The sequence below is a fragment of the Phyllostomus discolor genome, chromosome 2 (genome assembly GCF_004126475.2).
Source record: "Phyllostomus discolor isolate MPI-MPIP mPhyDis1 chromosome 2, mPhyDis1.pri.v3, whole genome shotgun sequence".
In the NCBI taxonomy this organism is placed as follows: Eukaryota; Metazoa; Chordata; class Mammalia; order Chiroptera; family Phyllostomidae; genus Phyllostomus; species Phyllostomus discolor.
Genome location: NC_040904.2, coordinates 147,952,491 through 147,977,429, shown reverse-complemented (window position 1 = coordinate 147,977,429; position 24,939 = coordinate 147,952,491). Strand labels below are relative to the sequence as shown.

At 36.9% G+C, this 24,939-nt stretch overlaps 1 protein-coding gene across 1 annotated transcript in view; it reads left to right on the top strand.

Moving 5' to 3' along the window:
- Positions 1 to 24,939, top strand: part of TRHDE (thyrotropin releasing hormone degrading enzyme) — a 368,798-nt gene that overhangs the window by 86,090 nt on the left and 257,769 nt on the right. The window contains exon 3 of the mRNA XM_028532432.2: positions 15,119 to 15,245. Coding sequence (XP_028388233.2) covers positions 15,119 to 15,245 — 127 coding nt within the window. The remainder of the gene's footprint in view (positions 1 to 15,118; positions 15,246 to 24,939) is intronic.

Below are 24,939 nucleotides of genomic sequence, written 5' to 3'. Positions count from 1 at the left end.
ACATATTACACATAGATTCTAGGCCAGGTTCTGGAGATGCAAAAGTGAATTAAATACTTTTCTGCCCCTAGGGAATCATAAGCTATTTTTGGTGATTGAGTGGAAAACTACTAATAATGTCAAGTACTATAAGATAAACCTTTGTGAACTGGAATGTAAGCACAGAGGAAAATGCCCGGACATTCACGCATTTATTCATTCATTCATTCCACCAATACTAATCTGAGTTCCTGCTTTATACTCATTCCAAACTCATTCCAACGAGTATAAATGAGTATTTATACTCATTTTAGGTGTGGAGGATACAATGAGGAGCTTTCATGGAATTCTTTGTCTCCTAGTAACACTGCCCTTAATCAAAAAGTCACACCAACAAATGGAAGTGAAAAGTTGCTATTGTCTCTGAGAACTTATTTAAAAAGAATGAAGCACAACCTCAGTCTAGATTTAGATCTAAGAATGGTTTCCCTGAAGAAGGGATTAGGAATTTGTGGAATTAGTAAAAGTTAATTATGAAGTGGTTGGGGATGTGTAGAGGTTGAGGAAAGTGTCAAGATTAAGTGAACAGTTGATGAATAGCTGGTTAGAGACTGACCACACAGACCTTCTGGGCCTTTTTCTTCAGAGAAAATGGAGGTTTTAAGGTGGAGGTTTTGTCATCAACTATGCATTCTAAAAAGAAACTTGTGATGATGTGGATATGAGAAATTACAAAGTTATTACAGTAGTTCAGATGAAAAAGATGGGATTAGTTGACTTGGATGATAGTAGATATGAAGAGAAATGATGAATTAAAAATCTATTAAAGAGGAAAAATTCAAAGGGCTTGGTCAAGGATTGGGTTTGGCATAGTGTGGTGAGGTAGAGTGGAGATGAAAAAATGGCCTGAGGAGGATAAGTAAAAACAAAGCCACATAGGATACTTTGCGGTAAAACTAAGAAACACCAAACTTGAAGAAAAAACCTTAAGAGCAGCTGGAGGTCATTTTGTGAGATGTATAATGACATTGTGGTTACATAAGAAGATCCATAGCTTTGGAGACATATATTGTATAGATGAAGTGATGTAATGTCTGTGATTTCCTTTAAAACACTTTAGCAAGGAAGGAGACGTATAGATGAAGCAAATTCTTGGTAATTGTTGAATCTAGGAGACAGTTATATAAGGCTCATTATATTGTTATTTCTGAAAATTTAAAATTATTCATGTTTTTGAAAAACAACCAAAGAGAAAAGAAAGATCACCTATTAAGAAGGGAATGACAAGTAGACTATTCATTAATAACAACCTAGTCACCTAGATAGTGCAATATATACTTTCAAAACATGGAGAAAAAATTAATGTCATGGCTTACCTAAGCTTCCTTATTCTCATTAAATTATTAATGATAAGTGAAAGCAAAACAGACATTTTCAGACAAAGGACTGGGAGAGTTTTATGTTTACAGAGCATTGTGAAGGAAATGATTAGAGGATATATACCTTGGGAGAAGAAAATTGAATCTAGAACCTGTAAAACAAAGCAGGAACAGACTCAGATACAGCGAACAAACGGATGGGGGTGAAAACCTTCCAGGAGGGAGTGGGGAGATAAGAAAAAAGGTGAAGAGGAATAAGAGATACAAACCTTTGTTATAAAAAAATGCCATGGGGAAATGAACAGCATAGGGAAAACAGTCAATATTATCATAATAACTTAGTTTCGTGACAGATGTTTACTAGCCTTTTTGTAGTTAAATCTTGTTTAAGCAAAAGAGAAAGGCTTCACAACATGTCTAACCAAGTTGTCTTCCCGCCAAACCCCCAACCCAGAGGAAAGCAAACAATTTAACACTGGAAAATGTATTACTGTAATTCAGTACCTTAACAGGACACAGGGAAGAAAAAGAAATATATCATCTGAGTAGATGTGATGAAAGCATTAGAAAAATCCAACAGTATTCATGATGCAGTTCTTGGAAAACAGGGAATAGAAGGGAACATCCTTATCTCACAGCAAGAATTATAGTTTGTAGTGAGACAGTAGAAGCAATAAAGTAAAAAATAAGATAAGGATAAGGATATCTTCTTTCACTGCTCCTAGTTGGCATTGTTCTAGAAATCCTGACTAAGACAAGCCAACAGGAAACCGCCCTCCCCCCACCCCATACACAGAAAAACTTAGAATTATTTCAGAAAGTTGGATTGTTTCAAAGTCACTTTGCAAAAAAATCAATAAATGACTAATATCAGAAATCATAGATTGGAAAGATGATTTTTGAAATCCCTTTCACTGTAACAACAAACCATAAGGTGCAGTATGTAGAGATAAATCTATAAAAGATCTGTAAGGCTTGTCTGAAGGAAACAGTAAAACTTAAAAGTGAGGTAAAGACTAAAATAATCAGGAGCTATTCCATGGACATGGATGTTAAGATCTAATGTTTGAAGATGTCAAAATAACATGCAAATTGAGGGAAATTTTTACAAAATCTCCAATAGAATTTTGTGTGTGTAAGTGTGGGAAATGACCCTAAAATTAATATAAAATAATAAGGAAGTTTTGAGAAGAAAGAAGGAAAAATGCTGGTGTTGTTCAACCCTACGTATTTTACTCAGTTTTGGTGATGATGTGCTCTTGGCACGATGGCATGCTGACCAATACAAAACAACTGAGCTCTGAGAATATATGGGAACCCAGTACTGTGCATGGCAAGGGAATTACAAATCAGTGGGAAGAGCAAGGCTCTTCCACGAGCAGTATGGAGACAGATGATTATTCCCATAGAAAAGGATAAAATGAGATTGCTATTTCACATCATTCACACAAATACATTCCACAGGGGTCAAAGCTCTGACTTTGTACTGCAAAAGTTTTAAAATTTGAGAAGAAAGTGTAGGGGAAATGTATTTGGACTTTAAGGGCAGTGAAAGATTCCTTTGAAGAGACCCAGAGAGCACAGCCCCTAAAGGGAGAGTTGACTACATTGAAAGTTAAACATTCTATTTGATCAGGGACATAATGTGCAAGGCTAGCACAGACTGGGAGGAGATTTTGTAAATTATACACTAGCAAATAATTACTGTCCAGAATATACAAAAGACTACTGCACATCACGAGGAAAAAGATAAATAAGCCAATGGAAGATTAAACAAAGGAGCCGGGCAGATTGCAGAAGAGGAAAATATAGGCCCATAAACATATGAAATGGTGCTTTGCATCACTATTATCAGGAAGATGCAAATTACAAATGACAGTGAGACACCATTTCATACCCATTGATTAACAAACATTTCAAAGTACCAAACTTGTGAGAATGTGGGGAAGCAGGACAGTCGGTCATACATTGCTGGTAGGATGTAAATTGGTACAACTCCTGTGATGAGAAACCAGTAAGACCCAGTAAAACTGAAGGACAAGTATAACATGGATTGGAAATAAACTGTAGTCAGAACTTCATGGCCATGATTAATTCTATAGAGCCAAGGGAGTGGGAAGAAGGGGGTGCATTACCTCAAAGGAATTGTAATATTTTACACAGTTAAAAAATATCTAAAGCAAGTGTGGGAAAACTGTCAACATTGTTTAAATCTGTTGGGATGTAGGGACAATGTGCTTTTGTACAGGACTTCTGTATAGGATTTCTATATGATTGGAATATTTGGTAATTTCTTTAAAGAACGAGTTGAATGGAGAGGCTTGAGGACAGAAACTATGGTTTTCAAGACATGGGTGACTAGCTCTTCCTGGGATGCATTTTCCCAGAAACCTGTATCCACATTTCTCACACCCTCACTTGTTTTATACTTCTACTCAAGTTTCAGCTTTCTCAGTGAGGCTTTCCCTGGCCTTCCACATTTTCTAACTCCCTTTGATGTATTTTTAAGTTGCATACTTATTATTATTTATCTTACTGTTTATTGTTCATATTTATTTGTATTATTTATTGTTTGTATTGTGTTATTTGTATTATTTATTTACCTTTTCTGTATTTGTCTTTCCTACCAGAATATAAGCTTTCAATGGTAGGGATTTCTATATCTTTGGTTCATTTTTACATCTCCAATGCCTAGCACAGGGCCTGGCACAGAGTAGCATCCCAATAAATATTTGTTCAATGAGTGAATGAACAAGTGAATTTTGAGTTCTGACGCTGGGTGGTGGAAAGCTGTCTGCATCACTGAGAGACACAGGAGAGAGGGGAGGTGCAGGCAGGATGCTGTGTTTGATTTGAAGGGGAGGATGGCATATGTAAAAGTGAGGTCAGCAGGTAGCTGGGAATCAGGGCATAAAAGGACAGATGGGCCAGACCAAATTGAAACTGAGTGCAACTGAGCACTGAGCTTCTATATTTACAAATAGATGGACTTGGCTGTCCATCTTGCTGAAAGAATTTGACCAGGCATTAAACAGATAGCTCAATAACAAAATTCTCTAAATTCATTCTATCTTGCTTTTTTAAAAAAATGCAGTTCAGTTTACTACAAAAAAGGTACTCTATCTCAGAGAGGGAGTAAACGGTGCTGTTTTATCTATGCGATGTGACAGTATTAAACAACTTTTACTGGTTTCCAAACATTGGATCTGACTCATCTGTTGTTTATTGTTCATCGTGCAGGGAAAAGAAAGATTAGTTGTTAAAGTTAAAAATAATAACAGCCATGTTGAATGCATCTTCATTGAAGACTCTGATGTTGAAAGAGATTTAAGGAATGAGGATATATGTTTTCCTATGTGTTAGGCTTTTGCTAAATATTTCTTTCTAGACTTGAGGTTTTCTTTCTGTGCGACTGAATGAACAAAAGGCCTATCGGGTAAATTTAGGCCAGTAGCTTTTCAGCTTTCATATATATATATAATAGCTTGATTAGTAAGTTTGTTAAAATGAAGATTTTAGGGCCCAAATTAAGAGAGATAATTCAGAATTTCTGGCATATGTAGGCTCAAAAATCTGAATTTTACACAATTATCTCAGGTGATTCTGATGCAAAGCATAATGGAACAGCACTTGGAGAAAAATGATCCAGACGACTCTCACTTTTACTCAGTCATTTCACTGTGTGTGTGTGTGTGTGTGTGTGTGTGCGCGCACACACGCGTGCCAATTATGTGCAGTAATGTGTCGTGTGCTTGGTAATGTTTGTGAATAAAACAGGTGTGTCAACATTGGCAGTTTGAAAGCTGTAAACAATTATATATCTACAGCAGAAAAGAGGCACAAAAAAGAAATACAAAATGTGCTCCTCCAAGAAGCTGAAAATCTAACAGGAAACAGTGTGAAGATAGGAAATTATAATGTATTCATTTCCTATTGCTGCTATAATAAATTTCTATAAACCTGGTGACTTAATGCAGCATGAATTTATTCTCTTACTGCTCAGAGGTTGGAAATCCCTTCAAATGCAGAACCAGTTCCTTCTGGGGCTCTGGTAGGTGATCTGGTTCTTGTCTGTCCAGCTTCTAAAACTACAGATCACACATCATAGTAGCAGACACTCGACACCTGTGGAATCTTATCAATGCAATACATTTAATAAAATAAACTACATTCCTTGTCTTTTATGGTGCATGGCCTTTCTGTCCTTTTCATTTATCAGTTTCTCTCTGCTTCTGCCATCTGCACTGCATTCTCCTATTCTGTAGTGGGAACTTCCTGTGCTTCCTTCTTATAAGGACATTTGAGGTTATACTAGTTCCCACTTGAATAACCCAGGATGACTGCCTCATTTCAAAAGCCTTGATTTAATTAGAACTTTCAAGACTCTTCTGGTAACATTCACAGGATTTAAGGATTAGGAAGGATGTGGTATATGTGGGGGCCATTATTCAGCAGTGTGATGACAATGGCAAACCCTGCCCTTTCCTTGAAGTAAGTAGAATTTGTAAACTCCACAATGAAGTCGTAAATACCATGCTTAGTAAATAACTGTGAAGTGATTTCAAGAAAAGACCAGACAGGTTGCCACAGTACCAATTTCCTCGCCTGAAGCCAAATGTAGTTGGAAGATGTAATCAATTTATTATAACAGCATTGTAGTGCTGGAGCAGACAGGGACCTTCAAAGTTTATTGCTGTTTTATGGGGAGTCAGCAACATGCTGTCAGTCTCCATTGGATGAAAGCCACTGTATTAGACACAGTGAGAGGTGAGAAGAGAAATTGAAATGATGATCCAATGCTTAAAGAATTTAAAGTCCTATAGAGAGAGGGGACAAATACAGTTTAAATATAGATGACCTATGAAGCTGTAGAATAAAGGCTACTGGGTCGAAAAGGAACCCCATAGTATGTGGCAAACCTGTGTCAAAATTCTCAGCAACTGTTTTGCTCACGAATCCTTAGTAAAATTCTTTGAAGGGAAAGGGGAGTAATACAAACAAGGACAAGTCATTAGAGCAACTTTATGAGTGACAGTCCTCTGGGACTCTAATGGTATTTGATATGATGTGCAATTTAGTATAAGGCTGATTTTAGACCTCATTAAAAATGTTTAAATAATTGTTCTCAGAATAGCTGTCAGATGGATTCCAAGATGAGATGCATTAGATGAAAGGCGATATTTGTTTCTGCAGTCTGTTTTTGTGAGCACGGTAGGTTTTGAGGTAGTTGTGAATTTGCTCTCACTGCGTGACTCCTTCATTCTGGGGTCTTATTACCCATCCATTCCCAATTCTAAATTCTCCTCCTTCTCAGAATGAGTTCTTTGACTACAGTGATGGAGACTGCCTATTCCTGGCTGTTCTTGCTATAAAAGCTACCAAAAATTTTTTTTGCTTGTAACATGCTTTTCTACTTACTAGCCTCCCTGTTTCACTATGTCTTAAAGTCAGCTGCCTAAATAATCTCCCCTTGTTGTTTTCAGTCATGTTACTCTGCTTCAGACTCAGAAGTGGCTCTCAGTTTCCCAAAGCGGCATACCCAGGATCTTCACTTGAGATGTCAAAACCCTTCACCATTCCCTGTCTCCTGTGTGGTCACCTCCGGCTCCACCAGGCGAATTCCTTTCCCAACCCCCACCAGCCTCCTCTTTATGTTTATGTGCTCATGCCAATGCACATTGGTTTCCTGTTTCTCTTAGAGATTTGTGTATATTTATATCCTTTTTGCTTAGAAAAAAAAGAAACAAGTTATCTTCTGAATTTGAAATTAGACTAGTACTCCTGGGCTTTTAGTTCCTTGTTTACAACATTATTCCTCTTTGTATCAATATCTTTGTCTTCTACATACTGCAGAGAGCACCTGTGTCCTCTCCCTGGCTGGTCCTGATTACAGGTTTGTATGAGGAACCTTCCAAATTAAATTATATTCACATAGGTGAATTAACTCTTCTTTACTAGCTGAGGAGTTAGTGATCACACGTCATGTTTTGCACTTATTAAGGAAGGGCACTGATTTTTCAGTTAGGTGAAAAGAAAAGTAAGTTAATTTTTGTTATGATGGTGACATGTTAAAGCCATGAAATAATTACTACATCTTCCAAAGTTCCTACTATACTCTTGCAGTGTAAATTTGAGAATAGCTCTGGCAAACTGGAAGGTTTGTTTAACTTGACACCACCAAATTACAAACATTCAATCATAGAAAATGTTATTCAAGTCTTTATTTAAAAGGTGTACTACTATTATAAATGATTTTTTCCCCTCTCTGCTGTATGGTATAACTACATGCTTTGAACAATTATATAGCAGCTACCACAATTTATTTTTAACACAAAAAATTTGAAAACAGTCTAGAATAAATGTTTTAGAAAGATTAAATTTCACTCTCCTTGAAAGTGACTCAACGATGATAGAAAACCCCTTCAAATATTTTATCTACAAACTCATAATTTATTGCTAACTACATATTTATTACACATGTATTTTATAAAGAGAAATAAGAAAATCTATGAAATATTTTAAATTGTTAGAAAAAACCCTCCAAAATTACTTAGTATAACACTTTATATTTCTGACAAAAGCATATTTATATTTTTCAATTGAGTATGTATGAGTATACATATATATGCATGTGTGTGTTATCTATATATATAACCTTTAGTTTGAAATCTTTAATGCAATGAAAGGAAGAATATTAGCCATAGGAATGAATAATCACTTACTTCTCTTTACTACGATGGTGCTTGGTCCTTGTCCACTTAATTGCCATCTCTATGGAGAGGACTTCTGTGAAGGGCCAATGTAAATTACGTCCACCTTGTCATTCTCATTTACAAGACTTGTTGCTGTGTCTCCCCACCAGACGGCAAACTCCTTGAAAGTGACCATGTCTCTTTTGCTTACCTTTGGACACTTAAGAGGGGAACAGTGGCCTGACTACTAATAGATGCTTATTAAATAGCAACTGAATGAATAAATGTCCCATTGATGAAATCTTTAAACAGTCTTTGGTATTCTTATTCTAAATTGCACAGCTGTCAGAGATGAAGTCAGTTTGAGTTAATCTAAAGTTCCCTTCCATTATGACTCCCTTCCAAAGGATATTCTATCCTAATAATGGCAAGTATCAGACACCAATGCCATCTCTCCTGCCCTCGAGAGTGGAGGCAGGTCTCACAGATCTTGGCACCTTCTCCTGCCAGGTGCAGATGTGGTCTCAGAATTCTTTCCTACATGCCCTCTAAGCAGCCACTTAGTTGTCGGGATAGTGAAACCTAACTGCACCCCTGTTTTTGTGGAGAAGTGAGATGACTAAAGGATTAGAGATATCTGCCTTTAGTACTTTTTCCCACTCAATGATTAAAATACTTAAAATCCTATAAAAATAGGAAACAGACATACTTGAAATATAGAGAGCCTATGAAATGGCAGAGTAAAGGCCAGTGGGTCCAACAGACATTCCCCAGGAACACCTGTTTGGGGCATTTAACTGTTCTGAAACATCAAAAACATATAGCTCCTGCACCTTACTTCATCGCTGTGAGGTATTAGCACAGGAGTGGTACCACAGGGATATGTTTCTGAAGCCACCTCTTGTACTCCATATTGGCTATCACAGTTATTTCTCTCTCTTCAGTATCAAGTTCATGGTGCTTAGTGGGGGGGAAAGAGGAACACTCAAGAAGAATAAAGGATGGAGATCAGTAAGTGAGCAGTTGTTAATGAATTTTCAAGGGAAGCGAAAAAATGCGAAGGAGTAAAACCATGTGCAGAATTAAAAAAAAAACCCTGTACATTATTTCCCTTTAAAAATAAGTGGGAACTCCACAAGAAGGGTTTAGGCAAACTGGCATGATGGATCAATCCCCCAGCCATAATGTGATGTAGAGAAAATGATAAACTCTTACCCCTGGAGGGGACTCTACACACTGAGACCCAGAAGGGTTAACCGACTTCACAAGTTGGCAGAAGTGGCTAGTCAGTCCCCTCCCAGCTCCTAGTGTCAAGTCCTTTCTACAGGTTAAATGGGCAGTTTGTTTCACATTTGTTCTTGGAAGAAGCTATGCAGAAGGAGAGAAGAAGACTGGTTAGCAGTTTACATTTTCAGAGCTGCGTTCTTACGGGGGGATGTCAGAAAATGCAAATAAACAGGTGTAATAAAAGTATATTTCATTGCTTTTGAGTGAGAACTATGTTTATAAAGATTTAGCTTCTATGTTACAATTAAGTAGAGTCTAGTTAACCTAAAAGAAGAAAACAACTGTGGTTTTTTTCATAGTAAAAGGAATTATTGTACAGTAAACTCTTGATTAATTAGACAGGAATTACTCAGCTTATGAAATCACTTAGATTCCCTCCCCTGTCCACATCCCCATCCTTCCACTGGGTTTTGCTAGTTTCAACAGGACCCTAGAGTAACACAGGTGCAGATGAAGTGAATTATCACTCAGTGAGAATGTGATTACAGTTGGGTTTGTATGGTAGTTAAAGGACTTGTTCAGCAGAATGTTGGGGCCAACTGAATAAACCCATCCATTCCTCTGCATCCCTACTGTCACCTCTTCAGTCCAAACCATCATCTTTCCTTTGTACTTCTACAATAGTCAACTCATTTCCTTTATGTGTTTCTATTCCTTTGCTAATCCAATATCTACACTGCATTTGATGTAATCTGTTAAAACCAAATTATGTTTATGTCATTCTGTAGTTTAAAAATCTTTAACTCATCTTTGCCCTTAGTATTAAATTAATATTCCACAATTTGATATATAGACATTTCTTTAATATGATTTGAAGTTTCTCCTTACTTCTCTGGTCTCACCTATTACTGCATATCTCTTCTCACTTTTCTCTTGGAAATATTGCCTCTCTGTGGGACATCTTAAGCAACCTGCTATATTTCAGTTCACTTTTGTATAGGTCACTGATGTGACCTTTCCAAAGTGAAAAAGTAATTTTATCACTTTTTGGTTTAATATCCTCCAATGAATTATCACCACTATTATAATTAAATTCTAATATTTACTATTGCATTAAAGTCACTTATTATTTGGTCAACAATGTGACTTGGTTGACCAAATAGCACATAATGTGACTTTGGTCTGGGATATCATCTTCAACTTGATAGCTTACTACATCCAGCTTTATCCTTCAAGACTTAGCTGAAACATTTTCTCCCAAGAACCCTATAGTCTTATTAAAGGGTTCTTATCACGCTTGTATACTCCCCTAGAGCCTGCACATACCCAGGAAATTTACTGATTCATTCATAACAAGATTTATTGACTGCCTTCTATATGCCACATACTTGAAAAGCAAATTAAACAAAATATTTTGACCTACAAAAGTGGCACTTTCAGCGAACTAATAAGTAAAAATTATTTCCCTCATGCAAGTTACATTCTTGGACAAAAGGCAGCAATAAGCAACATGAGCACGTAAAACATATCTTTTGTTAAATGGTGATAAATCTTACTGGAAATGATAAAGCAAGGAAGGAGGATAGAAAGTTCTGGGGTTTGGAAGGGAAGATTTTTCTAAGAAGAAATACTGGTACAAATATCTAAAGAAGTAGAGCAAACAAGCCAGGGAGGTATCTAGGGGAAAACTCAAAGGCCTTGATGGGAGAATCTCTTCAGCGTGTTTGAGGAATGCAAAGGAAGCTGGTGTATGAATGGAATAAGGCTAACATGGAGCAAAGTGTAAACAATGAGGCCAGAGAGGTAAAGTGGACTATAGTTTATACAGATATTGGGGTCCTTGTAAAAACTTGGCCTTTTACTCTGAATTGAGATAAGAAGCCACTGGAGGAGGAAAGCAAAGAAATTATATGAGTTGATGTTTAACAGGAATATTTTGTTGCTGTGTAGAGGGCATACTTGGGGGAGTAAGGGACAAGACATTAGAAAGATACTAGAGCAGAATGTGAAGGAAGCTTGAAGAAGGTATGGTGCTGTGGTTATAAAAATTGGTTGGTATTTGGTTATGTTTTTAAGGTAGAGCTGAAAGGATTTGATGACCAATTGAACATAGAGTGTGCAAGAAAGGGAAAAAAGGATGATGTTGAGGCATTGAGCTTGGACAAGGGGAGGGAAAGACTTTTAGATTAGCATGTAGGTCTGTGTGTGGCGGAGGGTGTGTGTGTGTGTGTGTGTGTGTGTGTGTGAAATCAGGAATTTGGTTTTAGACATGTTAAGTTTGAGATGCCTATTAGATATCTTAGTGGAAACATCCAGGGGGTGGCTGGATTAATGAGTGTGGAAGTCTGGAAGTAATGGGGGTGGTGTTTAGGATCCGAATGATATTTATATCCACAAGTCTGGATGCCATCACCAAGGGACCAAGTGTGGACAAAGAAGTGAAGATGTCTATGAATTGAAACCTGGGATCCTCCAACATTAAGGAGGAGGAGGAGGAGTCAGCCAGGAGACTGAGAAGGAGTTTTCTACCAGACAGATGGAAAAGCATGACAGAAGCCAAGAGAAGGAAGTATTAGAAGGAGAGGAACCGATCAACTGTGTCAAATTTTGCTGATAGGTTATGCATGTTGAAGACGGGGAGATGACTGTTGGATTAGCATCCTGGTGCCTTTAGTGATGTTGATGAGAGCAGTTACAGTAGAGTAGTGGGAATGAAAGCCTTAGTGTAGTGAATTCAAGAGAAAATAGACACAGAGTATAAGTGGGCAACTACCCAGTTTACACCTAAGTGGTCCTTTTCATTCTAAGAGTGATGCAGTTTGAATGTTACTTATATGCCAATCCTAACTATATAGATGAAAACACTTTCAAGGAGCATTGCTGGGAGTCTTAGCTGGAGGAGCAGTGGTCAGCCAAGATTTTGTTTTTAAACAGTAGAAACAATACAGAGTATTTGTTTGCTGAAGAACATGATGCAGCATGGAGACATAAATTAGTGATATGGGAGATAAAGGAGAGGATTTGAGAAAATATTTGAAAAGACAAGAGGGGACAGGACGCAGAGGGCTTGGCCTTGGATGGGAGCTCAGTCTCCTTGGCTTTTCTAATGGGAGAGAAGTCAGAGTACATTGTTGCATTTCTCACGTTGCATTTTATTGTTGATTTATTTGTTTGTTTTCCCACATGTTGTGAACCTCTTAAGAGCAGTAAGAGTAAATGCCTTGTTCATTTTGTGGTAGGAATTTTTATTGTTCTATTTCTATTCTTTAGTGCAATGTCTGACACACAGCGTGTGTGCAATAAATGTTTGAATGAACAAATGAAGACACTGTGCTAAGCATGTGTATATTTCATCTTCTCACTGAGATTGAATCATTTCCATCAAATCATGACAACAAGATTGATTTAATTGTGTTTCTCTTGTCTGGGCCTACAGATAGCTTGACTAACTGGTAGAGTTGATTAATAGGAATGGCTGTTTCTACCAAAATCGATGATGCTTGCTAGGAGTAAAATTAGTCACCTTTTGCTGCATCATTTTGCAGTGGTCCTAGTTTTGGGTTTCACATGAAACTATTATTTACCTTGAACCTTCTGAATGCTACCCATTCTCCTTAGTATCCATTTGTCACTTATAGTTTACCATTCATATGCCATTTATCATTATCTGTTTTTATCTTATCTAATAAATGGAAAGCTCTGTGAGAATGGGGATTACATTTGCATTGCTTTTCCCCTCAATAATGCTTTGTACAACCTTTAGTTAGAGAACATGTCTTATTCATTTCTAAGTTAAAAATACTTAATCCAGGCCTGGTACAAAGCAGATGTCAAATAAGTATTTGTTGAATGAATGAATGAATGGTTACTCTCTGTGCTGTATGTTGTTGGTACACAGACAGATTTTCTTTCCAGTCTGGTGCCTCAATGCCCCAGCTCTCACCCGAGATAATCCTCAAAGGACTATACTCGGGCCACTGGAGCTGCATGGCCAAATGCTGCAAGAACAAAAAGTACCTGGGATTTTATGCCTGCTCCTCAGTAGCCAGTATCCAATGACTGAAGTGCAGGAGTTTGGGAATCTAGCTCTCATGTGTCAAGGTGGTGCAAACTCACCAGTGTGCCTCATACTCCAGAGCTACCTGTGGCATCAGGCTGAGGCCAGGACCTCACCTCAAACTGCACCTTGCTTGGCATATTCTTTTTCTTTATCCTGCTTCCTGGTGCTCCCTTGCAGGTTTCTCCTGAGATCACCTCTTTGGTAGATCACTTATAGATTCATCCTTTCCTTAGGGTCTGCTTCTTGGGAATTTCACTTAAGACATTGCATGTGTATAAGCAGGTGGTGTCAGGAACAGGGAATTATGATAACTGTCTCTCTAAGGGTGTTAAGTCTTGCTGTTGTTCGTGGTGTCTACACCGCCAGCCAAAACCGTAAGTGACTGTCAATAAATTTGACGTTTGATTTGGTTATTTGGTGGGAAGTAGCTTTATAATTTCAGTAAGTAAATGATATTTAATTTAGTAGATATCTTATTAAATGACATCTTTCTGACACAAAGTCAGAATGTATATTTTTAAACTTCTCTTTTTGATCAAATATTTCTCTGAGATCCCTCTTCTCTCTCCTTAGGCAAGGATAATAAAGTGCTGATTGTACAATCAATTTTTCTATGATTGAGTACAACTTTCTTTTGTCTTTCTGTTGAATATAAACATCCCTTTTCACCTACCGAATAAACCATTTATTTTATTTAGTGATTTGAAAAGAACAGAAACTCCTTTATCTGTGAAAAGTGATTGGAAGTAATGCATTTTAGAACTGCAAAGAACTTTAGTAACCAGCTGGTGGCCAACACCTTTACTTTATAAATGAGACCATTTGAGACCCAAAGAGGTTAAGTAATTTGTTCAATATCACCCAGTGTGGTTAGCAGCAGAGCAGGACCACAACCCCACTCCCGGGCTGCTGTGCTCGCCACTGCTCCACAAAATACATATTTATTATTCACAGGATTGATATGAGGATTAGGGACCACATCTGTGAAAAATAGATTTAGCCTTTGGAAAGAAAGATGCTGGATAGCTTTATGAAAGTTTTATGAAAACTAATCTCATTTTAACCTTTTCTGTACAATTGTTAGTTTTGTTCAGTTTTATGTTATTTGCCTCAGGCTTCTTTTTGGCCAAGGACTAGATAATATACAATGCTTGGTTTAAAAATCAATATTAAGTATCCGGATTGTGTTAGAAATCTGAATTACTTCAGCTGGTTTTGAAGCCCGGAGCAGTTGCAGACAGCTTTCCAGAATGGCAATCATTTACGTACATGAACAATTTTCTATCCCTACTTTGCATATGGGGAATAAGGACAGTTAGTTCCAAAGAAAAGAAGGAAGCATAACTTATATTTTTGCTCAGCTCAGTAATGCTTCCAAAGCTGGATGCAATGTGTCTTTAACAAACCATGAATCTTCTCTCCTGCCGAGCAACCATATCCTGCATATTCAGCATAGTCAGGCAACCATTATACTAATCCACCGTACCTTCCTATCTCTAGCAAGCACATGTAAGTGATAACTTTGAATATTTATTTTGATGCGAGGTATATAACTCTTCTCTCTGTCTTCTTGTGAAGCAGAGAAATTGTTACTTGCTCAACTTGGTTACTTTAATTGTTGAAGTTTGGCTCTTTTAGCCACAGCATGCTTTGATATATGAACAAGAATACTGTTTAATTTTTGTAGTATTCGAAGTGATTTGTGCAGATTCATATATGCAGGGAAGATAAAATTTGGGTACCAAAAGGCTAAAGTAACTTTTATATATATTTTTAATTAGGTACGATTATATGCAAGACCTGATGCTATCAGAAGAGGATCCGGGGACTATGCTCTCCATATAACAAAGAGATTAATAGAATTTTATGAAGACTACTTTAAAGTGCCCTATTCCTTGCCAAAACTAGGTAAGAATTTTCTTGGTTATTTTTTGAAAGGGGTCCGTGAAGGTGGAATTTCTTCTTCATGCATTTATTTGAGATATCCAGAAGCACAACAATTCCAAGGGCTATATATTTTTAAAGAAGATGAGCATGAAAATAATTTCTTCTGAAGAGGTAAAATAAAAGTTAGTGTTTCTGAAGTCTTGCCAAAAAGTGCTCATGGGAATTAAGAATGGTGCTATGTAAGTTTAGGATTCCAAAAGGTAACCCAAATAGCTCCAGTTCATTGAATACGTACTCGGAAGGGGTTCTTGCCAGCATCTCACTAAACCCACACAACTGCTGCTGGGGCGGGTACTGTGACAACATTTTCCACCAAAGACAACTGAGGCTCAAGGAGTCTTCCATTCGTTCAGACAGCCAGTAAGTCAAGGAGCTAAGATTTCAAGCTAGGTCTTTACGACTCCCAGATCTATTCAATATTTTATACTCATTAATTTGTTTCTTTCCTAAATCTCAGATGTCAGACCTCAGTGTGTTGAGTATCCCTTAGATTATTTTTGTTCAGTTGTATTTCAAGTAAGTTATAGTAAATGGAATAAGGATTAAGAAAGAAGGAGAATTTTAATGGTGGAGATTGAGTTCACAATATATATGCTTACATTTTCTTTTACAAAGAGAATATGTTTAATAATTGCTTGTTGAGTGGATAAATCGATGCATTTTGTTACCCTAATTTGAATGAAGTTGCTGCTTTTGTAGGGGGAGAAAACTCTGGCTTTCCAGGAAATTAAAGAAGATACCCACACACATTAGAAATGCTGAAGTCATTTTTTTCTTTTCAGAAAACCTGCTTTGAAATACTATATCACAACAATCCTTTGTTCCCCTCACCTTCTCCCCATCCGCTTTCCTTCTCCAGGATGTTTTTGATCAGCATCAACATAAAAATTATTGGTCGTTGGCAAGAATAAAGTGTTTATCTGATCAAAAGTGTTAGTATTTGAACCACAGGTTCTCCTCTCAGGAGAACTGGGCCTGTTTCATTAAAGTACCTGCCTGCTGTGTAGCTTTATTGGTCTTACAATGAGCAGTTCAAGGAGTAGGTAGAATAGTTGATATTGCTATCAATGGGTGTGGCATATAACTTTAATGAATGATATTATAAAATTCTGAGTTCTTTTTGAAATATGTGCTCTTAAAATCTATAATATTTAATTTCAAATTTCTAAACATAATTTTATTTCAAATAGGATTTTTTTTTGTTCTGTCTTCTTTCTTTCTTTTCCTCTCTGTATCAACTTCCCTATTAGACTCCATTACACTGAAATCTCCTTGGTAGGCACCCAAGGCAGGAAGAATACCTGACCTCATTTGCATGGGAGGTGACACTGTTCTGCACTCCATGTAAAACTGACTGGGAACTTCCCAGCTTGACCCTAATGTAAAATTCACAAGTGCTTATGTTGCAAGTTCAGCAAGAGAAATAAAATGCGGATCTTTGTCCCCTTCAGACCAGTAATTAGTGGAGAAATTCAATTTATAACTTCAGGGGGTTCCATGTAACTGTCAGCTTGCAGCATGAAGCAGTTCTAGTCCTCTATTTCACTCACAAGTGAACCATACCAGCTTTCATCTGGAGAAAAGAGCTTTGTTCACTGTCACTTTGACTTGTCAAGCTACCTTATGGTGTATATAATTGAATGATTTGACTTACCCCAGCACACTTCTTTTTATGTGTCTGGGGAGCTCGTGGCATTTTGTAAAATTTCTCCTAAAGTTCCACTCATTTTATATATCTGTAGATATCTAGATCTATATGTTAATGGATTTGTAAGTATGTATTCCAAATACACCCTACATAAAAATTCCTAAGCACAGAAGCATTTTGATAAATTCTTACTTTCCTTTATATATTATGAATTATATTTTAAATGAATTCTATGGAAACAACTCAGTCTTTGTTAATGGTGCATGCAGATGTATCTTAGATATCAGCTATGTCTTCCATGGCCCTTCAGGTTTAAGATGGTCTGTTTCCCTCCCTCCCTCCTTCCCTCCCTCCATCCCTTCCTCTCTTCCTCTTTCCCTCCCCCAAACATTTATTGAGTATCTCCCATAGGTTCTTTTCTATGTGATGGGGATATAGTGGCAAATAAAAAAGACAAAAATCCCTTCCCTCCTGGGGCTTATGTTTTATTAGGTAGAGGCAGACATTAAAGCAATTACTAACACATATAGTATATCAGAGAAGTACCATTAAAAATAAAGTTAGAGCGGAGGAGTAGGAAGTATGTGGGGCAGATCAGGCATGAGAAAGGGACTGAATCTTTTAAATGGGTGAGTATGGATGGCTTTACTGGGAAGCCAACTTTTGAGCAAAGGACTCAAGGATGTGAAGCAGTAAGCTGAGTGGATATTATGGGACAAAAACTGCATGTAGAGGGAAAAAAGTGCCCAGACTTTGAGAGGAGGGTTTTGGTGGCGTACTGGTGGAACAGCACAGAGACCAGTATGACTGGAACAGAGTGAGTAAAGGAGACGGAGTCAGGGTGAGTGTAGATTATGGAGAGCCAGCAGACTGTGGCAGGGACCTCAGCTTTTCTTTTTTCCTCCCAGGTGAGATGGAAATCAATTGGTCACTTCTTAGCAGCAGTATTACATAACCTGGTTTCTGCTGTACAAGGATTATTCTTATAGGCAACCTGAATACGCTGTGGGGCAAAGGATCTCAATGAGGGTGATTTTGTCCTCCAGGCACTTGGCGATATCTAGGGACATTTTTGTTTGTCACAACTCGGGGCGGGGGGTTGGTGGAGTGTGTTGCATTGGCATTTAGTGAATAGAGGCCAGAGATACTGGCAAACACCCTACAATGCCCATGACAGCTTGCCATAATAAAGAGTTATCTGGGGGGTGGGCTGGGATGGGAGTAAAAGACAGAAAACTGTACTTGAATGACAATTAAGATAAAATAATTAAAAAAAGAGTTATCTGGTCCAAAATGTCAATAGTGTCCAGACACCGAGAGACCCTGATATAGGGGGAAAGGCCAGAGGCATAAAACCAGTTATGGCAGTATATTGCCAAACTGGTCCCAAACCAAAACCAGTATATGGCAAAATTCAGGCAAAATATGATGGTTGCCTGGTGGACTAGAATAATTACCAGTGAGGTAGTTGGAAATGGTCCAATTCTGAATATGAATTGAAAGTACAGACAAAAATTAACTGCTGAACAGGATGTGGGACTTAAGAGAAAGAGAGGTACCAAGGGCAATTCTAAAGTTTTGGTCTGAGAATTCAAAGGATGGGATTGCTTTTTACTGAGACAGAACAATTGTGGAAAAGGACAGTATTTGAGACTGATGTGTCTAGTAAGTGTTTAGATGGCACCTTTATGTCTGTGAGAAATTCAAGTAGACAACTGAATTTGTAGATATGGAATTTGGATGAGTAATCTGTCTAGGGAAATCCATTTGCCAGCATGTCGGGATGGTTAGGACCGCCAATGCTGTGAAGGCAGGTAGAAAAGAGAATAGGAACAAGGAAGGATTGATCCAATGCTCAGTAGTTATGGAGATTGGGAGCCAGTAAAGGCTACTGGTTGATAAGAAGCTACTAACAAAATAAATATATGTGGTGTTCTGGACATCTAATGAAGAAAGCATTTCATAGAAAACAGATGATAAATTGTGGTAAGTCCAGTTAGATGAAAACTGAAAATCAACCATTAATTGGCACTAGCTATTTAGAGGGCTCTAGTGTCCTTGACAAGAGCGAAGACCTGATAGGAGTGTGTTCAAGAGCAATTGGGGGTGGACTGGGGAGGGAAAACAGTGACTAGAGAGAGAATATACTCATAGACCACAAATTAGCATTTCTGCAAGTTCATAGTGTAGAGGGTTCTGGGAATAGGGAGAGAATTATTTGTGTTCTAATAATGCTCACTTTTGGTTAAGAGCTGTTTCTGTGAACTAATAGCATCCTTATCTCACAGATCTGTGCCTGTCCCAAAGCATCTCAAAGGAGTTATGCAACTTGCCTCTCTCCTTGATTTGCATCACAAAACCGAAAGCTGAAATAAATAAATAAGAACCCTCTCTACCAGTTAACCAGAATTCACCGAAGCTTCAGAGGCCAGTGGGTATGAGTGAATGCCAGGGTGTCACATCGCCAAAACCAAACAGTAAAACACCCTTAAAATGTAACATTGAAGCCTCCTTTTCTTAACATTTTCTTTGCTATTCTTTCATAAGCTCTGCAGTATCTTATCTCTTCAATCTTCTGAAGTTCTTTTTCCTTTCTAATGATGAAGAGTTTAACTTTCTCTGCTGTGACATCATCTCATGCTAGCTTGTCTCTAAGGATTTGAGTTCCCATACCAAGTCATGTATCAGAATAGCTCCCTAAGAGGAATTCTGATGCTCACTATTAGAGTAATAACTTATTCTCTTGTTACACAAGGGTATTTTTCTAATGTCCTTAAACCAAAGTATTTAGCCAGTGTACCTGTGTGAGGACATATTTTCAAGTCTCTAATTTAGGTAATTAAAAACATTTGTATGAAGCTTGTCTTTCTTGGTGTTAGGTTGTAATGAGAGGTATAGAGTCTATTTGCTATAATACAGCGTCTTTATAGTATGTACTCTATTTTTCTGAGAACACTCAGAGGCTTGGAGGTTTCCTTTAAAAGTAGGTTGTTATAGACACATAAAAATTAAATTATCTTTCCTTATCCCCAAAATATATTGGCCCCAATTTTAAAAACAAATGGGCTCGTGTTTACTAAATGTGGGCCACTCTTAAAGGCTTTGTGCATTCTAACCCATTTCATCTTTTTCACTGCCTGTGAGACAATGCCTGTTATTTTCTCGTTTTCCAGATGAGGAAATTTAGGCCTAAGTGACTAAGTGATGTGCTGTGATCACAAAGGAGGGATTAGTGGATTTATAATTCAAACTCAGACTGGCTTCAACATTTTAGGATTCTGACAAAACAGATTCCAGAAATTTTGAGAGATTAAAATATAGGTCACCTTAATAAACTAGATATTCTGATTAGTAGAAGAATAATGCAATAGTTACTTTTGTTAATTTCATATTAATGTTAAAATTAAACCATGGTCATTGAAGAAAGTTTGAAAACTTAAAAATGAAATAAAGAAGTACCTTCCTATAACTCATAATTTCATCAACCAGAAGATGTATTTGAGTGTTTTAAATGTCTTTTCAACATAGATGTTTTATAAGTTAATTAAGTGGCAAAGTGACAGATCCATATTAGAATGTTTTGTTACCCTATTTACATTTCAATTAATTATGGCAGATAGCCTTCAGTTTCTTTTTGCTGCTACTTTGTAATTTGTAAATCAATGTTTTGTAAAGGAGTTTGCTTGATTGCTTTTTTTCCCTGACAGCATGCTTTCATGAAGAATTCAATATCTACCTGGCACAGTGCTGTGACTGTAGTGGGAGCACAAGTATTTTATAACAGGGATTTCTAGCTTCAAGGAGACTGTGTGTTTGGTTTTTTTTAGGGGAGAATACAATATTTATAGCAATGAATGGATTAGGGATTCATACAATATGGAAGCACCAACATGTTGTAGGGCACAGTTACATACCATGTTAAGAATGTGGGATCATTGCACAATGCTGCAGGCAACGAATGCACATGAAAAGAAGCCTTATATTTACTTGAGTCTTGAAAAAAGAAACAAGTTTAATACAATGTGGAGAAGACAGGGGAGAAGTTGTTTTGAGAATTGTATATAGCAGGGAAAGCCCATTGATACCTGGGGCTCTGTGTACCATGTCGATGGAGTCTATTTTTCTGTAGTAGAACGGATGAGTTAAGGGATAACTTGCCCTACTGAAGTTAGGAGAGTCTAGCTTGAATGATTGAGTTTTGTTTAAGCTATTATAAATATACCTATTTCTTTTTTTTATTGATTTTGTATTACAGTTGTCCCAATTTCTCCCCCTTTCCTTCCTCCATACCACCCACCTCCCACTCTCCGCTCCCACAGCCAATCCCTACACCATTGTCCATGGGTCATTCACACAAGTACTTTGACTTATCCCTTCCCCTTTTTATATCATTATCCCCCTCTGCTCCCTTTCTCCTCTCTGGCTGCTGCTAGACTGTTCCTTGTTTCCATGTCTCTGGTTCTATTTTCAAAATAACCGCTGCTCGTTAGGTTATTTTGTTCATTTAGATTCCTCTTATAAGTGAGATCATATGGCATTTGTCTTTCATTGACTGACTTATTTCACTTCACATAATATTCTTCAGTTTCATCGATGCTGACACAAAAGGTAGGAGTTCCTTTTTTCTTTCTGCTGCATAGTATTCCGTTGTGTAAATGTACCAGTTTTTTGATCCCTTCATTTACCGATGGACATTTAGGTTGTTTCTAGCACTTGGCTATTGTAAATAGTGCTGCTATGAACATTGGGGTGCTTAGGTTCTTTTGAATTGGTGTTTTGGGATTCTTAGTGTATATTCTCAACAGTGGAATCTCTGGGTCAAAAGGCAGTTCCATTTTTAATTTTTTGAGGGAACTCCATACTGTTTTCCACAGTGGCTGCACCAGTCTGCATTCCCACTAATAATGCTGAAGGGTTCTCTCTTCTCCACATCCTCACCAATACCTGTTTGTTGTTTATTAATGATGGCCATTCTGACACATGTGAGGTGATATCACATTGTGGTTTTAATTTGCATCCCTCTGATGGCTAGTGATATTGAGCATCTTTTCATATGTTTATGGGCCATCTGTATGCCTTTCTTAAAGCCTATTCAGGTCCTTTGCCAATTTTTTAATTGTATTGTTTATCTTGTGTTGTTCTGTGAGTTCTTTATATATTTCACAGATTAAACCTTTGTCTGATATATCATTGGCAAATATGTTCTTCCATATAGTTGGTTCCCATTTCATTTTGATGATGATTTCTTTAGCTGTGCAGAAGCTTTTTAATTTGATGTGGTCCCATTTTTTAAAAAAATTTTCCTTTATTTCCATTGCCCTAGAAGACATATTGGCAAAAATAGTGCTATATGGGGTATATGAAATTTAACTGCCTATGTTTTCTGCTAAGACTTTTATGGCATCAAGACTTATATTTAGGTCTTTTATCCATTTTGAATTTATTCTGGTGTATGGTGTAAATTGGTGATTTAGTTTTACTTTTCTGCATGTATAAATCCAGTTCTCCCAACACCATTTATAAAGAGACTACTTTTACTCCATTGTATACTTGTGCCCCCTTTGTCAAATATTAATTAACCATACAGACATGGGTTTATTTCTGGATTCTCTATTCTGTTCCATTGATCTGTGTGTCTGTTCTTATAGTCAATACCAGGCTGTTTTGATTTACAGTAGCCTTGTAGTATAGTTTATACCAGGTAGTGTGATACTTCCAACTTTATTCTTCTTTCTCAGGATTGCTGAGGCTATTTGGGATCTTTTTTGGATCCATATAAACTTTTGAAGTATTTGTTTTTGATCATTGAAATATACCATTAGTATTTTAATAGGAATTGTATTGACTCTATGGATTGCTTTGGGTAGTATGGACATTTTAATGATGCTTATTCTTCCAATTCATGAACATGGTATATGGTTCCATTTATTTGTATCTTCCTCAGTTTCTTTCTTTAGTGCTCTATAGTTTTCTAAGTATAGGTCTTTTACTTCCTTCCTTAAATTTATTCCTAGGTATTTTATTTTTCTTGTTGCTATAGTAAATGGGATTTTTTTCCTAGTTTCCCTTTCTGATAGTTCATTGTTGGCGTACATAAATACTATTGATTTTTGAATATTGACTTCATATCTTGCTACTTTGCCAAATTCACTTATTAGGTTGCGTAGTTTTTTGAAGAAGACTATATGCTTTTCTGTGTACACTATCATGTTAATCTAGAAAAAAATGACATTTTTACTTCTTCCTTTTTAATTGAGATGTCTTTTCTTTCTTTTTCTTGTCTGATTGCTGTGGCTAGAACTTCCAGTACTATGTTTAATAGGAGTGGTGAAAGCAGACACACTTGTCTTGTCCCTGATCTTCAGGCAAAAGCTTTAAATTTTTGTCCATTGAGTATGATGTTAGCAGTAGGTTTCTTGTCTATGGCCTTTATTATGTCAAGGTGTGATCCCTCTATTCCCACTTTGCTGAGTGTTTTTATAATTAATGGGTGCTAGATTTTATCAGATTCTTTTTCATCATCTATTAGTATGACCCTGTGTTTTTTGTTCATTTTGTTTATGTGGTGTATGGAATTAATTGATTTACAAATATTGTACCACCCTTGCATTCCTGGGGTAAGTCCCAATTGATTATGGTGTATGATCTTTTTGAGGTATTGCTGGATCTGAATTGCTAATATTTTGTTGAGGATTTTAGCATCTATGTTCATTAGAGATATTGACCTCTAATTTTTTTCTTTGTTGTATCTTTACCTGATTTTGGAATTAGGATAATACTGGCCTCATGAAAAGAGTTTGGGAGTCTTTCCTCTTCTTAAAATTTTTTGAATAGTTCTAGAAGTATGGGAGCCAGTATTTCTTTGAATGTTTGGTAAAATTTGCCTGGAAGCCATCCAGTCCAGGGCTTTTGTGTGCCAGGAGATTTTTTATTACTGCTTCAAAACTGCTGGTTGTTATTAGTCTATTAAGGCTTTCTGCTTCTTCTTGATTCAGTTTTGGAAGATTGTGTTTCTAGAAATTTGTCAGTTTCATCCAGGTTGTCCAATTTCTTGGCATGTAGTTGTTAATAGTAATTTCTTACAATCTTTTGTATTTCTGTGGTATTGGTTGCTAACTCCTCTTTTGTTTCCAATTGTATGTATTTGGGTACTTTCTCTTTTCTTTTGATGAGTCTGGTTAAAGATTTGTCAATTTTTTTTTTTTTTTTTTCACAGAACCACCTTCTGGATTTATTGATCCTTGGAGTTGTTTTTTTTTAGTCTCTATGTCATTTAATTCTGCTCTGATCTTGATTATTTCCTTCTTTCTACTAGCTCTGGGCTTTGTTTGTCATTGTTTTTCTAGCTCTTTTTGATGTAGAGTTAGAGTGTTTATTTGAGATTTTTCTGTCTTCTTTAGATAGGCCTGTATTACTATGAACTTTCGTCAGGACTGCCTTCACTGTGTCACATAGATTTTGTGTTGCTGTGTCTTCATTTTCATTTATTTCCAGGTACTTTTTGATTTCTTCCTTGATTGCACTGTTAACCAATTAATTATTTAATAACATGTTATTCAGTCTTCATGTATTTGAATATTTTGAGTTTTTTTCCTTGAAGTTGGTTTCTAGTTTTAAGCCATTATAAACTGAGAAGATGCTTGATATGATTTCAATTTTCTTGAATTTTTTGAGGCTTGTTTTGTGTCCTATCATGTGGTCTGTCTTTGAAAATGGTCCATATGCATTTGAAAAGAATGTATAGTTTGCTTCTTTGGGGTGAAATTCTCTGTAAATATCAATGAAGTCCATTTGATCTAGAGTGTCATCAATTCCACAATATCCTTACTGATTTTTTGTTTGGATGATCTACCCATTGTTGACTGTGGGGTGTTAAAATCCATTATGATGACTGTGTTGTTGTTGCTCTCCTTCTTGAAGTCCTCTAAGATTTTCCTTATAATATTTTGGTACTCCTATGTTGGGTACATATATGTTTACAAGGGCTATATCCTCATGTTAAATAAC